At 54.6% G+C, this 15,517-nt stretch overlaps 3 protein-coding genes across 3 annotated transcripts; all 3 read right to left on the reverse strand.

Annotated features, from left to right (window-relative positions):
- Positions 1 to 5: 5 nt before the first annotated feature.
- On the reverse strand, positions 6 to 2,545 carry MONBRDRAFT_5161 (uncharacterized protein; the record flags this gene model as incomplete). The annotated part of the gene is made up of 3 exons (XM_001742688.1): positions 6 to 410; positions 542 to 775; positions 1,286 to 2,545. The coding sequence occupies 3 exons, from the start codon at positions 2,543 to 2,545 to the stop codon at positions 6 to 8; spliced, it is 1,899 nt and encodes a 632-aa protein (XP_001742740.1).
- Positions 2,546 to 3,600: 1,055 nt separating this feature from the next.
- MONBRDRAFT_22277 (uncharacterized protein) lies at positions 3,601 to 7,477 on the reverse strand (the record flags this gene model as incomplete). Its single annotated transcript, XM_001742689.1, has 3 exons — positions 3,601 to 5,786; positions 5,926 to 6,230; positions 6,459 to 7,477. The coding sequence occupies 3 exons, from the start codon at positions 7,475 to 7,477 to the stop codon at positions 3,601 to 3,603; spliced, it is 3,510 nt and encodes a 1,169-aa protein (XP_001742741.1).
- A 934-nt stretch (positions 7,478 to 8,411) lies between these two features.
- On the reverse strand, positions 8,412 to 13,959 carry MONBRDRAFT_13948 (uncharacterized protein; the record flags this gene model as incomplete). The annotated part of the gene is made up of 23 exons (XM_001742690.1): positions 8,412 to 8,468; positions 8,541 to 8,665; positions 8,769 to 8,931; positions 9,037 to 9,070; positions 9,171 to 9,304; positions 9,438 to 9,639; positions 9,727 to 9,824; positions 9,862 to 10,044; positions 10,365 to 10,495; positions 10,607 to 10,765; positions 10,854 to 10,944; positions 11,074 to 11,133; positions 11,306 to 11,434; positions 11,540 to 11,616; positions 11,740 to 11,851; positions 11,947 to 12,180; positions 12,274 to 12,370; positions 12,455 to 12,558; positions 12,639 to 12,750; positions 12,928 to 13,136; positions 13,250 to 13,369; positions 13,491 to 13,646; positions 13,750 to 13,959. The coding sequence occupies 23 exons, from the start codon at positions 13,957 to 13,959 to the stop codon at positions 8,412 to 8,414; spliced, it is 2,997 nt and encodes a 998-aa protein (XP_001742742.1).
- Between the last annotated feature and the right edge of the window lie 1,558 nt (positions 13,960 to 15,517).

Here is a 15,517-nt window from a genome sequence, read left to right on the forward strand (position 1 = left end):
CGCTATCACACATCTGCCAAAGTCAACCCCGTAGTGATTCGAACATCTAAAGGCACACGCAGTGAGCCCAGAGGCTCCCGAAAAGCGGGTGTTTGCATGAATTCAATCATGTCCAGCTCACGCTCCTGTGCCACCTCTGAGCCAGAGCAAGCCACGTAATTGTCAGCGGATCGATTTGAAGGGTTGTCAGGGTGGTATGGGCGGATCGTTTTGACAGCCAGAGACGGACCGATTACAATTTGATCATGCAGTTGCAGAACGATGCCGCCCTCGACCTCGTGCTTGTCGAGGTGGGCTTGCAGTGTCACCATCGCTGCTTTGCAAATGTCCGCTGCTGACCCTTGCATTACAAAGTTGAACGCGGCGCGACTGTCCCGCGCCTGGGTTGTGGAGCTCTCTCCTCCCGTACCCTAGTTATTTGAAGAGAGAAAGCCATAATAATATTTTGCCAATGAGAAGTGAAGACGGTCAGCAGGAAGAACGAAGAAGGAGGGACAAAGAACAGACGCTCGGTTGGCTGAGCAGCCACAATGCTTCGTACGGGTGGGGAGAGGTAACGGCGCCGCATTGTCAGGGTTTCTACGTAGCCGTGTTGGTGCAAGTAAGCATCGACGCGATCTCGCAACTGTGCCACACCTGGAAAACGATCCAAGAACTCGGCGACCAGCTGGCCGGTCTCCGGCACAGAGAGCTGGAGCTGAGCAGCGAGCCGCTCGGCCCCGACACCATACACAACAGCATATGTAACCCGCTTTCCACGCTCACGCAGTCCAGGCTGAGAAAAGCAGACGGCAGGTCATGACAGCCATGCAGGAGAATGAGATTGGGACCAGCTCAGTCATCAAAGCTTGCTACACATTGAGAGGGGCCATATCGCACCTGAAGAGCAGCATCTGATGTGATCCCAAACCACTGACGTGCCAAAGTTGCAAAAGGATCGGAGGTGCCATCACAAGCGGCAAGTAGCCCAGCATCGTGCGAAAGATGTGCGAGGAGGCGCAACTCAATTTGCCGCCAATCGCATGATACAAAGAGATGACCGGGACGTGCCACAAACGCGCGTCGTACATCACACTCCTGGTCTTGCCAGCGATAAGGCTCAAGAGGGAGATTTTGCAGGTTGGGCCGAGAACATGACAAGCGCCCGGTGACTACACGTGTCTATGGTGAGAGAAGACGTGTGAGCCCAAACAGGACACCAGTCCACAATTGTGTGGTGCATATGGCGAAGAGAACACGAGAGCGAAAAAGGAGGATTGGCAGATCATGGACAAGTTCAGCCGACCTGGTGCCAGCGCGGATGCACGGTGCCCTCGTGAACAAGGGGACAAACTTGCTCAATGTAGCCGCTGAGACAACGCTTGAGCTGACGGTAGCGTAGAATGAGCCCAGGCAAGGGGTGCTTCGATTGCAACTTGCGCAATGTTTCTTCGCCGGTGGAAGGTTTGCCGGACGCCGTCATGGGGAGCATGGGCACGTTGCGACCAAGTTGAAGATGCGTAAAGAGTATGTTTGCTACTTGCTGTGCCGAGTCCAGGTTGAAGCTTTGACCAGCGAGAATGGCTGCCTCCTGAGTCAGGCTCTGAAGACAGTGCTGCAGCGCTGCCTGTGTAGCTACCAGCTGCGGCAAGGCGACGCCTACACCTAGCACTTGCATCCGCACAAGCACTGGTGTAAGGGGCACCTCAAGACGCTCGAAGAGTGTGAGCTGCTGCCGCTGCTCCAGTTCAGCCTTTAGCCTTCGCCAGAGCATATTCAACAAGGAGGGCCAGGATGCAGACGGGGCTCGATCAGGCAAATACAATTGACAAACTTGGTCCACCTTGGGTGGCACGGCAGAGTCCAAGAGAAAGGCGGCCACGGCCAGGTCGTACACCTGCTTCACATTTGTTAAAAGCGCTGTGGTGGCCAATGGCAATTGATCAATGAGATTCTCGAAATCAAACACCAACACTGGCTGGGGCGGCACCGCAAGCCATTGGGCCAGCGGTATGGCCATAAATTGCTTCGTGGGGGTGGAGTGCCACACAACCACAGCTGGGGCAAGGTCCGAGGCAGCGGTACTCTGAAGCGCCAAGACGGGTAGTGTGTGGTGGTCTGGGGATGGATCAGCACCCTCCACAACCTCGGGCGGGCTGATGAGCAGATTCGGAATGGCGTCAGATGCTTCAGTTACAGAATTAGTCGACCGTGAAGGGGTTTGCGGCAAGTTGATGCTTGGCGGGGATGGTGTGCCAGGCTGATCTTCTGCCACTCCCCAGCCAGGGCCTGGGTCTGCCAGGCTTACGAAGCTGGGACTGGGCAGCGAGCCGTCAAACGTGAGGGGAGGGCTTGATTCAAGCTCAGTTGCGACGGGAGGAAGCAATTTGACGTTTTGCTGCACGGTTGAGGTTGCTGTCATAGAAAGTGGCATGGGCGAGCCTGTTGAACGCGGCAGTGGGCCGACACTCGCGCGATGTGCCGGCTGGGCAGCCACATCTACCAACCCACTGATACCATGACTGGACCTGGGCAACATGCGCTCGACATAGATCCACACAGCCATGCCTCTTTTGACTTTGTTTGTCGACAAATACGTGTCATTTTGGCGGGAAACCGGTTTTGTTTGTTTTGGGGGGGTGTTGTTGATTTGGATGACAAAAAATTTAAATGGATATTTTCTCTCCCAGCTCATCTCATCTCTGCTTTTCCCTTTGCTTTTGCTTTATCTCTTCTCGCTCTTCTGTCTCCTCTCTTCTCTTCTTTTCTTCTCACTACTGATCTTCTCAAAAAAAAAAAAAAAAAAAAAAGATCAGATGAGTGTTTCAAAGTCAATCATCAGGCACTCGTCAATCAAGCGCGTGGCTGCCAAAGCTCAGACCTCCATCAGAATGGCCGCACAGCGGCTATGGCCCCCACCTGCTGAGTCAAAATTGAGCAAGGAAGCTGCATATTCCTTCGAGTATGCATGGTGGGGAGGCCACGCACGATGGAGCGCAAAGGCATCGGTGCGAGAGCTCCAGATCCCAACTCAGTGGAGCCGACCAGGACAACAGATGACAGACAGCATGCCGCGTTTATTTGCCCACCATGCGCGCCAAGCCCACGGCCATGTGGTCACACAGCTTGCATCGATAACCTGAAGCAACCTTCATCCTGCGGCAGAAGCACAACGCCAATGGGTGTGAGACTGGTTGGGCCGGAGGCGGAGATTCCAGTGGGGAAGTGAGGGGCAAAAAGGTGTTTGCGTAGGGGTCTACTTACGCGCACTTGCGACAAGCGTAGGGCTTTTTACAACAGCTAGTCATAAATGTGCTAGCCTGTTTATGACACAGCACGCACTGGGCCCCAGTCCCAGCCCCGGGGGACGAAGGCATAGAGTCTTCGCCAGCCGAATCCATCTTCAAGTCGGTTTGAAAAAGTAAGAAACAAAAAAACTTGAAAGATTTGGTCAAATGTGAAAAAAGCGGAAAAACAATTTATTGTTGGGGTGTTCGGATGAACTCGAAGCTGAGGAGACAGTTCCTCCAAGGCCTGTCGATAATATCAATTTGTTAACTTTTCTTAGGGGAAGGTGCAAAGACTCAATCAGTCCGAAAACCAAAGGAACAGAAACGTCAACTACACAAATTGCGTCCGGGCACCAGAACTACTGCCGGACGATGGCCGGCGAACCTGCTGCTGCTGCTGCTGCTGCTGCTTGCGCTCCAAATAAGCGCGCGAGCGCTCTTGTTGCTGGCGAGCCAGATCGACTTGAGATTCCGTGCGCTGCCGAGTGCCCGCTGTTGGACCACGATGCTCGGGTCGCTTGTACTGTGCAGGCAGCGGTGTGCGTCCGCCACGCCCATCACGTGGAGTGCGAGCATCATAGGCAGCCGGTGTCTGACCGTTACTCCGCAACGGGGTGCCGTGCGCCGCGCCTTGAGGCCGGCCAGGCAGTTGACGCCCACTGGCAGCGCCAGAGGTGGCAGCTGCAGTGCGTGGGTCTGTGCGGCGGTCTCGATTAGCATAGGGATCGCGTGGCCGCTGTGAATATGGGTCTGCACGACGCTCCCGCTTTGCATAGGGATCGCGCGCCTGCCCGCTTCGCTGGTTCTTGGGCGCCCCGGAGTTGCGTGCCTGCGAAGGCTGCTCACCGCCTCGAGAGGGGCCAGTAGCTGGTACAGATGCGACTGCTGCTGCGGCAGTCGCTGGGGCTGCGCCGGTCGAGCGCGCATTCGCTCGAGGATCTTGGCGGCTGCGCCCGGCATAGGGGTCCCGGCTGGAGCTGCTGGGCTTGTCCTGTTTCTGAGGCTGACGGTCTTGCGCACGAGGCTCGCGCCCTGGAAGAGCACCACCGCTGGTCGCCTTGGGCTGGCTAGCTGCAGGGGCAGCAGCAGCAGCAGCAGGTGTCTTGCTCGAAGGGGTTGCTGTGCTGGTCGTGGCCCCGGCAGGTGGGGTCGGCTTGCTGCTTGATTTGTTAGTTTTGCCTGCTGCTGCGCTGCGAGGCGCACGGTCACCACTGCCCTGTTTGCGTCGACTCGGGTCCTTCGGGCCTGCCGTAGCCACAACGCTGGTCGAACTGCCCGGAGCCTTGCGTCGCGTCGAGGCGCGCTGGCTGCCGCCGCGCTGAGAATGGCCATGCTTGCGATGGTGGCGCATCGTGCCTCCCACATTCACCTTTGTACCATAGTTCACGTTCTTCTTGCGTTGGTTGTGATCGTAACGGCAAATGCAGATGGAGATTGGAAGCCACAGCAAGAACACGGCAATCATGGTAGCACCCACAATGTTCTCTCGTGCCCATCGAGCCAAGTCATCGATGGAGATGTCACCGATGTTGCTCCAAAAGCGAGCAGTGCCCGTGTCAGGTGTCTCGCAGCTACCCGCAAAGTTGCAGTAGCCCGAGCTGCAAATGGTACCGGACAGTTGAAACATAATACGCTGGCAACTATCGCCTGAGCATGAGGGGTTGAGCTTCGGATTGCTCGAATACGCACTCGAGGTATCCGGAGGCTGGTCCAAATAGCAGTGCGAGGGAAGACCACGCGAATCGCTCTCCAGGGCAGCGATGAGGTCAATGGCAGGCATGCACGTGGATTGTCCGATAAAGGGACATCCACATAAACTGTCAAAGTTGGCGGGATTATCACAATCTGCTTGGCTATACTCATCGTTATGTTGGCAGCAGGTGGAGCACTCCTCCTCCTCGTCTGAGCATGTGCAATTAACGGCGCCAAAGCGCTCGCAAAAGGTGATGCACCGCTCTGTGAGTGCTGTGTTGTCATCACCCGTGCATCGCCCACCATTGCCACAAACGGACCCCTCCGGCTTGGCCGGGATGGGGGACTGACAAGCCGGTTCGCCGCTGCCATCGGAAGTGCAGACAGCCAAGGCACGGCATTGAGGATCATAGTCGTACGGCACAAAGCACGTGTAATTGTCGCTTTGCAAGAAGCCGCGACATGTGGATGGGCTGCAGCATTCGTCGTTAGCCGGCGAGCAGGTGTAGGAGCTTGACTTGAGCTTGCACTCTGTGTTGCAGCAATTGTCGGCAGTGCCGCCGGAATCGCACTCTTCATTGTCGTTCGTTGTAGAAGTGTCTCCATCGCGGCCCCCTGGCTCGAGGCGCGAGTTGCCACAACGACCGGCAGGAGGCACGATGAAGCAGTCGCCTTTAGCTGCGATAACACTGGAGATACTGGCGGTAGAACACGGAGAAAAATTGTCGTTATTGGGGTCGCTGCCGTCCACGGCCACAGCGTACATGATGTATTTGCCACCCTCAGAATCGGATGGCACGCACTGAGTGCTGGTGTCATGTGAACCTAACACAACACATGAGGCGAAAAACAAAGAAGAGAGAGAACGATGAAGAAGAGCAAGAAGAAAGAGAGGCGTGCAAGCCGTGAGCTGAAGTCAAAACTGAACGCAAAGGATATGCAAAGAGTCGCACGAGCAACGTACTGCCCCAGTTGTGGCCAATCTCGTGTGCAGAGACAAGAGCGGTCGTTGCGAAAGGAATGGTGTTGCCATAGTTGATGTTTGTGGTCAAACCGGTGTTCAGCGACTGCGAGGAAGAGCTGTAACAAATGCCACCGTAGCGGTTTGAGTCGGGTGATCCGACCCAAGCCAGACCCAAGGTCCCGCCATCAAAGTCTTCGCGCGTGTAAAGATGAGCCAGGCATGTGTCCGAAAAATCATATGATTCGGAAAATTGCCTGAGCATGTCACTGACAGGCCATGTACTCCTGCCTGAGAAGGGGTCCGACCTGTCAGATTGCGGGGCCAAAGGAGTCTGTGAGGTGAGGACACAGGTCGTCGTGATAGTCTCGTGCGACGACGGATTCGAAAGAGAGAAACAGAGTTGACAACTTTTGGAAGTAAGAAGAAGAAGGAAAAAAAAAAGAGAGAGAGAGAGAGAGAGAGAGAGAGAGGGAGGGAGAAAGGGGAAGGGGCGCAGAAAAAAAAATAAGGATCAAGCGGATACATGCACTCACGCTGAGGTGGTTTCAATAATGACAGTGTCGACAGCAACGCCCAATCCTGAGTACGAGTTGAAGGTGGTGGCGCGAAAGATTGTGTCCACCTCGTCAATGTGACTGAGCATGGACGAGGTGGCTGAGGCGGAGGAAGAGCTGTGGTGGGTGTAGAAGCGATAGTCGGCCACAACGGTAACCGTGCAGGTGTTGTAGGTGGAGGACGCATCGTTGCGGCGACTGCGAGAACGAGGGGGCTGCAGCCGAGGTCGAGGTGGTATGTCTGCCGGCTTGGCGGTTGACTCGGGCTCGAGCGAGTAGGCGCGCCATGGGTCCACGTTGTCTGCGGCAGCGTTGTGCAAGTCTGAAGCATGAGAATGATCGGCATGATCATGCGCGTGATCATGTGTATGGTCATGGCCATGGCCGGGATCAGCTTGAGCGGAATGATTGTGATAGAGATGATCTTGGCCACAATCGCAAAAGGACGAGGCGTTCTGGCCCATTCGCCAGCCATCGGGCCGCAAATCCGACTTGCGGTACACGACAAGCTGGAGATGATCTTCCGAGTAGTGAAAGGTGCTGGGCTCGAGATAAATAGTGTCATCGGCGAGCTGAATACGGCCATGAATGTGGTCTCCATCCATGTAGAGCCAAACGCGAGAGCTACTCTCCTGCCCAACAACGCGGCCGAAAAGGTAGTTCTCCTGGTCGATTGCGATGCGCTTGAGCTCACGGTCGGCGCCCACCTCGAAGACGCGAAGGCCGTGCTGGAAGAGATGTTGGTTCTGCTCCAGCTCTAATTCCAAGGTCGTGTTGAGGGCCTCAAGGCGCACCATGAGGCCTGCTGCCTCATCGTAGCTGCGGCGGCGGCGTGCGCGTGTGGTCAAAGCTCCAAAGGGAAGCGCTTCATGATGGAACAAGGACAGTTCAAGGTGGGGTGCTGGGACCACTGTTGGTGGATCCTGCAACGAAGTGACCGCACGGGCCGTGCACAGGACCAGCACCAGCGGCAGCAAAGCCGCCGCAGGACTGAACATTCTGGCGCTGGTTGGTGGCCAGCTAGATGGCGGGTGAGAGCGACCGTGTCCGGCGACGCCCTGCAGCAACGAGCACACGGCGTGAGACTGTTCAGAAGAGCTAACAAGACAAGAGAAGCATGGCTTTTCTTCAGATGGAGGTGAGGGGCGGGGAAATCACCAAAAACAAGACTGGTATGGCAAAATAGAAAGAGAGAGCCCAGAAGGAAGAAGGATGGAGGGGCACAAAAGCCAGGCACCCCGAAGAAGTGGCAGAGCATGGCCGGAAGAGATCCGCCATGCAGCCAAGCAACTCGGCGCCTCACTCACCAGCTCAACGTCGACCAAGTCAAGCAAGGATCAGGGCAAGCCGTACGCTTGCGGCTCAACTTCTATGCACCCACGCCACAACCGTGGATTCATTCAAGTGCTCGTCAGCTTGGGCGGGCAAAATCGGTGCAGGCAGGCAAATGCCGGGGGCAAGGGGGAAAGGTGCAAGTGGGGATGAAGGAGATCAGTCTGCTCGCAGGGCATGATCGCGCCTGAAGTCGTCAACGATCAGATCACACGCCCATCACAGTCGGTGGCAGCTCAAAGCCACCAGCCCTACCCAACCCTACCTTCCTAGATAAACGACACCAAACCTATGGCTTTGGGATCGCACTGCCACCCGCAGGCGAGCATCAGCAGCGCATGGACCGCGCTGCCATTTGTTTAAGGTACCGTACCTGTTGTGAGACTTCTTAATAATGCACAACTGTCTCTATGTGCGTATGTGTGTGTGTGTTGTGTGTGTGTGTGTGTGTGTGTGTGTGTGGTTGACGCGGACGAGATCGATGACAGTTGGTAATGAATTTGTATAGGAGAGTTCACTGTTTTCGCGTTCTGGTCTTTATTTTTCTTATTTTTATTTTTTCTTTTTTTTTCCTGGGGGGGGGCTGCCCTTGTTTGTCACTTAGGCCGTGTAGAGGCTTCCCGCGAACACAATGTCACGCTTAATCAAATCAGAGGCCTGGGATGCAAGGGAACTATGAGTACATGGTGCGCTGCAACGAAGCGTCGACCGTAAAGTCTCAGGCCGTACCTTTTGCATCTTCTCAAAGAGTCGGGGATCGCCAACAACGTGGGCCGCATTGCGAATGTCGCGGCAAGTCTCATCCAACCGCGTGATGCATCTCACGATGGAACCCTCCAAAACATCCGTCAGACCTGCATCAGAATGACCAAGCATCCCCTAAGCCAGACGCGCCACCGTACGATCCAGGCCGGAGGCACGAAAGAGTTTGTGTTGCTCAAGAACCAAGATACGAACCGGTAATCTGCTTAAAAGGCATGCCACACGCCCACTCATACACCACCTCCACGAGACCAAAGTGAAGTGTTTCCAAATACTCATCCACGGGAGTGTTCATTCCACACGCCAATTGCGTCTCGGCAACGCGTGTCGCCACGCCCTTGATCACCTCTACATTGGCCTGCCCCATACACACACACACACACACACACACACACACACACCCCTTCTCGTGAGAGCTGGTTGATGCGTGTAAACATTAAGCAACTTCAGCAGGCTCACACACCTCCAAGCGCCCTGTCAAGGTCGGCGCGCTGACTCTGCAAAAAAAAGGACAAGCATAAGCGTGACCAAGAGCAGAGAGCAATCAAGCAAGGGCGACAGTCAATGCTCGGTCGACGCCACCTTTACAAATCTTACCGCCGCTCCTGAAACACGAGCGCAGAGAGAAGCGCCACAATTTCTTCGGGCTCGAGATTGTTAAGGTGATTACCAAACACCAGCTCTGTGGCCAACACCTCATCGCATGTGGTGATTTCGCAGGCCACACGCCCCTAGATCAGCCACCAACGCCGAGATATACCAGAGGTAGATGAGCACAGCACAGCACAGCACAGCACAGCACAGCTTCAGTGCTGCAGGACAGCACCTGCTAGTGCGGTGCCTACGCCCAGACACCAGACTGACCTTGAGCAGAACTGTCTGCTCCGAGCTGATGTAATCGAGTCGCTCGAGAACGTGCATGCGCTGCTCATATTCAGGCAACAAACGCAGGTTAGCATCGGACAGCTTATGTTCCAGCTCTTGCACCTGCTTCTCCAGCGTCTTGCGTTCGTGGTAGTGAGCGTAAAGCTGTACAAAGTTGGGGTGTTCCGTGCAAGGAAAGTTCCTACGCGGGGCGGTTTGGATAGTTTTGGATTTTTTTCATGAGTCCCGGAACAGCAACCGCGATGCACCAATCAAAGTTGTGCCTCACCGCAATTGCTCCAGCAACCGATGAATGTCCCTATTGCACTCCACCAGAGCCAGTTCTTTGATCTTCAAATCCTTTTGGATATCGACCACAGGCAAGCCCTCCTGACACACCAAACCGAAATTTTGACCCCAAGACAGACGCATAAGTGTGGCTCAGCTCAGACTCCACGCAACCAAGAGACCTGTCAGACAACCTCCCGCCCTTTCCCTGGCGCTGGCGGATGCCTGTTGCCGCATGCTGGCAGAGGAGTGCAATCACCTTGTTGTATTTGTGGGCCAAGTTGAGTAGCTCCACGGCCAGTGACTGACAATAGTCCCGCTGTCGCTTATCAACGCCAACCTGATCCACCTACTCCTCGTCCAACATCCAAGACATGCATAAGCTTGAGACCTCAGATCGACGCTCAACGCTCAATGACATGCCTGGGCCAGGCAGAGGCTTTTGACCACAAACCGACCTTGAGCTTAAAGCGAGTCATGGTCAAAATGTCTGTGCCTGGCAAATCTACCACCTCGTAGCTCGGATCCTGTACACCATCGCGTGCTTGGCATGAGTCCAAATCAAAGCACATGTGCTAACTCGCATCCGTTGCTTCGGAGGCTCTGAAGACACAACAACATGGTACAGCATCAGCACACCTCTGGCGTTGCCAAAATTGTGAGTGGCAGTGGAAGAAGGTCGCCAGGCTCGGCCGGCTGCTCCTTCCCCTGTGCTTCGACCAGGACCAACATTTGAAATATGCTCTCGCCTGTATGAATATCAAACCACCCTCGTGAACATTATGGGCGTAGGAAATCTTGGTGCGGTGCGAGCTATCTTTGCCTCGGGCACCTACTCGTGCTCGCCCCACTGCTGATGCCGGCATTTGATGGGCGTTGACCCAAAACGATAGCTAGGGCGTTGCGATAACTGCCACTGTTCACCACCACGACGCGTCCGAGGGAAAAGGCCTTCAAACCCTGAATAGATTCGCGCCCACGAGCATGCCACACCAGAAAAAGTGAGCGCGACTGGCCTGATTCATTCGACCACAGTCTTGCTCTTAACGATACGACACACTGAACACACCTGCGTGAGCTGCAAAAGACTACTCTGCTGTTCGTGGCACTTGTGAAGAACGGTGCTACTGAGCTCGTAAAACTCCTGAAAGTCGGCGGGCATCTTCTTCTCTCCTGAATCCAGGGTGGCCAGCCTGCCTTGTGTTTCTTCCAACTCGTCCTATGCCCACAATAAGGCAGCAATGCTCAGAAGACCAAGGACAGAAGATGGAAAAAAGACGACAAGCAAAAGGATAGACGGGTGCACAATTCCAACTTTCGCCATCAGCAATCACTTGCGGGCACCCACCTCACGCTCGCCAAAGTTTTGCTGCGTCGTAATCTCGCCGAAAGAGCGCCGAATCATGTCCTAGAAACCCCAAGCGCCAGAGCGCATAAGCACTCCTTCCACGCTTTGCGCGCCTCCCTCTGATATGTTTCCCATCCACGCCTCTTTTGTTCACACACACACACACACACACACACACACACACACACACACACACACACACACAACTTGACGAGAAGCCAACACGCTATACCTCGACCCGCAGCTCCTCGACGCGAACAAGATTGAGAATCATGTTGTAGGTCAGGCGGAAACGCGATTCCAATTTTGTCGGCTTGCCCAGCATCATGCTGTGAAGCACCGAGCGATCAGGCACGTCCCCCTACCAGGATAATCAATGCCAATACCACAATGAGCTGACACTCAGCCAGGACTGCAAAGTTCATCACCATTCATCAACAGTCTCGAAAGAAAGCTCGATCGTCACCTTGCAAATGATGATGACAGTGCCTGTCTGATCCAGGCCACGCCGACCAGCGCGACCAGCCATCTGGATGTACTCGCCTAGACGCCGGAGGCGGGGAGGGTCAAGTTACAGTTTGTCGGAAGTATATCAAGCCTCCTCTGAGTCAAAGAGTATCGTCGCAGGATAAGCAACAACCTCTGACACCCTGCCAGCAATCTTACCAGCCATTAACGAGCGCTTGTCTTGACCATCCCATTTACTGACGGCATCAAACACCACGCAGCGCGCCGGCATGTTCACACCCATGGCAAAGGTCTCAGTCGCAAACAACACCTGTGCAAAATATGCGCATTGGTTCCATCGCAAAAGCAATGTAAGACTCAAGTTTGAATAGCCTGGCATGAAAGCTGGAGGTTGAAATGATCTACACTTGCCTTGACCAGACCTTGGGCAAAAAGCATCTCCACAACTTCTTTCATGATGGGCAGCAGGCCGCCATGATGGACACCCACGCCGCGCTGCAAAAGATCGCGCATCCGAGTCACCTGGGGTAGGTCACGATCGGTCCCCGCCAATCGATTCACAGAACGACGAAAGAAGTGTTGAATCAAATTCTTTTCCTCGGGAGACGTCAGATCGAGCGATCGCACGGCATCGGCATTCTGCGCATGGATAGCCATGATTAGTAAGAGGCAGAAGTCTTCATGCCAACCCATGCAGAACGACACAGCGGAGGCCGTTGAGGGTAATCGTACGTCTTCGCAGCGCTTTTTCGAAAAGGTAAAGATGACACAGGGCTGCAAGTCTTTGTTCTTAAGCACTCGAACAAGGGTTTGATACAGTTGTTTGTCGCTGCCACGGTTGTATGTAGAGCGTTAGAATGTGGTGATGCCCCGGGCTTGGGAGCGCCAGCGTGCGCAGGTCCATCCAACAAACCTGTGTCCCCATCCCTTGTCACGAGATTTTGGCCCAAAGTTGTCACGATGCGAATTTTTGCCTGATTTTTTGGCCTTCTTGCTCTCGAGGGCTTTTTTGTAACCCTGGGAATTCGTGCCGACAAATGGGGTGAGTTACCCGCACTTTGCTCCCACCAGAAGCGATTGAAAGAAGCGATACAGACCAGTTCCTCAAACTGCTTGGAGGCATTAACAATCTTGTAAAAATGCTCCGTGGCGTTGACTTCATTGCCAGTGTACAAAAAGTGCTCCAGGGGGACGGGGCGTTTAGCCGTACTGTGAGATTGATTCATCGTGTAGGGAGAAAATGAAAATAAGCAGAAGTAGGCTCGAGAAGTAGGCACTCCCAAGCGTCGTGCACACATTTTGAAGCCTGGCTCTGCTTCAAGGGGCCAGGCACAGAAACTGGTCAACATGACTGCTTGTGCAGAAGAGGCGATGACTGCCACGCACCTGATTACATGTATTTGACGCTTCTTGGTCCGACCCACCCAGTCGGCAAATTGAAAGGTGTTGGGAACGGTCGCCGAGAGCATGACAATGTTGATATGATCTGGCAACATGATGATGACCTCTTCCCAGACCACACCGCGATCACTGTCATTGATGTAGTGAATCTCGTCAAAGATGACCCACTCAACATCACGAATCAGGTCAGCCCCCTAACACACAACGCACAAGAGCGTGGTAAGCTAGAAAAAAGAAAAAAAAAACAGCGGGGAAAAAGAAAAAAAAAGAGGAAAAACATTTTGCAGGACCTTCATTTTGCACGTACACGATAGAGCATGGAGCGAAGGATTTCAGTGGTCATAATCAAGCAGGCGGCTGCCGGCTTGATCTGCACGTCGCCGGTCAAGAGACCCACATCCTCAAACCGATCCCGAAAGTCACGATACTGTCAAAGAGGGCATGACGCCAGGACGCACGCGGCATCACAATTAGAGGGACGCTGGCGCAGCTAGCGAGGCTACCAGCCGTCAGCTATCGCAGGAGCATGATGGTGCCACACGACGCACTTTCTGATTTGAGAGGGCCTTGATGGGGCTGGTGTAGATGCAGCGCGTCATGTGCTTTTGGCAAAGCGCAATCGCATACTCAGCAACCACCGTCTTACCCGCTGAAGTATGTGCCGCGACAAAGACTGACTCGTGCTGCTCCATGCGGACGACAGCCTGAGTGCCAAGGACAAGCCCCAACAAGAGCCATACCGTGATATCTTATTAGTTCTGGAGGAGGGCACGACAGTCAGTTGCATCACCTGCGCCAGACCCTGACCTGCTTTTGAAAAGTGTCCAATTCAAAGGGCCAAGTGTAAGCAGGGTCGGGCACTTGATCAGCAAAGTCTTTGACCTGAGAAGCCCCGTCATGATGGTCAGATACAAGTAGATGAGAGAGTATCGAGAGCGATCTCGTCAAGACTGGCTTCGGAAGTATCTGTTTGCCCCACCAAACGCACCGGATCGTCCGAGGGCACTTCGATGGCATAGACCTTGCGCTCCTTGGCCTACGTGGAGAAAAAAAAAACACGGCGTGACAATTTTATGGGCGTGGCCGCATGCTCAATAGAAAAGGATCTGAGCCAGTCCGAGAGTGGCTCGTAGAATCTGTAAACGGCGTTTTACCTTGGGCTTTGGTATCGTTGTCGTCGTGGAGGTGGAGAGGAGAGCATCAAAGTCCTCGCTTGCAGCGGCGGCTTCAGGTTCAAGTACGGAAGGCGGCGTGGCCTCTGGCTCAGTTGTGTCGTTTTGAGCCTGCTCTGAGCTCGACTGCGCCTGAGCAAGTGCACTGGCTTGCAGCGAGCGGAGTTGAGCAATGCCTTCATCCAGGGACTGGATCCGATATCGAGCCAGCATGTCCGAGGCTTAACGGCACACGGAGACATGAGAGGTAATAAAGATAAATCAGGCGGGGGGGAAGGGCACAAAACCAGATCAGAGGGCAAGGAATAGCCAGGCGTAGTGATGAGCCAGCCGTCCAGTCAAGGTACTACGCTGAGACTGACCCGAGGTCGTGAGCTGCGGTAGAACCAAGTCCTCATCCTTGAACAACAGCTCAAAAGTCGGAAGAGTCTGCGTACGGAAGAAGCGATGGTCAACATGAGCCTAGCTCGCATAGATTGTAGTGACTGCATGGCTTGAGACATGGTACAAGGCCGGGAAAGGTTCCATACCGGTCCATTTTGCAGAGCCACAAAGGGCTGCGGGTCGACGGCTGTGGAATCAGCACCAGGTGCAGTCTGAGCATGGGATTTAATCTTGGTCGGGGCCAGGCCGCCAGGTTGGAAGGGCTTGTGCAGAGTGGAGCCAAACGTCAAGTTACTGCTCTTGTCGATTGTGCGTTGCAAGCTGAGCGAAGTTCGAGCCGTGCCCGCCTCTTGACTGCCGCCGAGCTCTGTGAAACCTGCAGGTCGAAGCGTCAGCTCATCTTGAACCGGGACAAGGCGTCGCTCCACCGGCCGCGGGTGGTTTGCAAGCAAAGCAAGCGGATTCAGTTCGGGATCCCAATAACGCCGAGCCTGGGCAAAAACAAGAGGTGAATTCATCGGAACATGTGTGAGAGAGAGCAGGCGCCGCATACGAACGAGACGGCTCGCCCGCTCGTTGTAGACACTCACAAGCTGAGGGTCATGTATACGCAGGTTGGCAGTGTTGAGAACGATGTCTTGAGCAACCGTGGCCCGAACTTGGTCCTGCTCCAAGCGCGCAGCACTCGGCAATCCCAGTGGAGTCGTTTGCAGAGCTTGTTCAAGCTGATGAAACACCCAGTTTAGAGACCGTCAGCCATGGACCCTCAACCAAGCACTACACCGCAGTCCAAAACCGCCCGCCGCTTTCGAAACTCTACCTGCGAATCAGACACCACTTGCGGCACCACTGCGCCATGAATGCCGACAGGCGTCAGCCTCAACCTCGGTTCACCCCCACTACTGCTCATGTCGCTGGTTTTGAATCCCGTTTTGCAACTGAGAGAGAGAGAGAGAGAGAGAGAGAGAGAGTGTGTGTGTGTGTGTGTGTGTGTGTGTGTGTGTGTGTGTGTGTGTGTG

The sequence above is a fragment of the Monosiga brevicollis genome, genomic scaffold (genome assembly GCF_000002865.3).
Source record: "Monosiga brevicollis MX1 MONBRscaffold_2 genomic scaffold, whole genome shotgun sequence".
Lineage (NCBI taxonomy): Eukaryota > Choanoflagellata > Craspedida > Salpingoecidae > Monosiga > Monosiga brevicollis.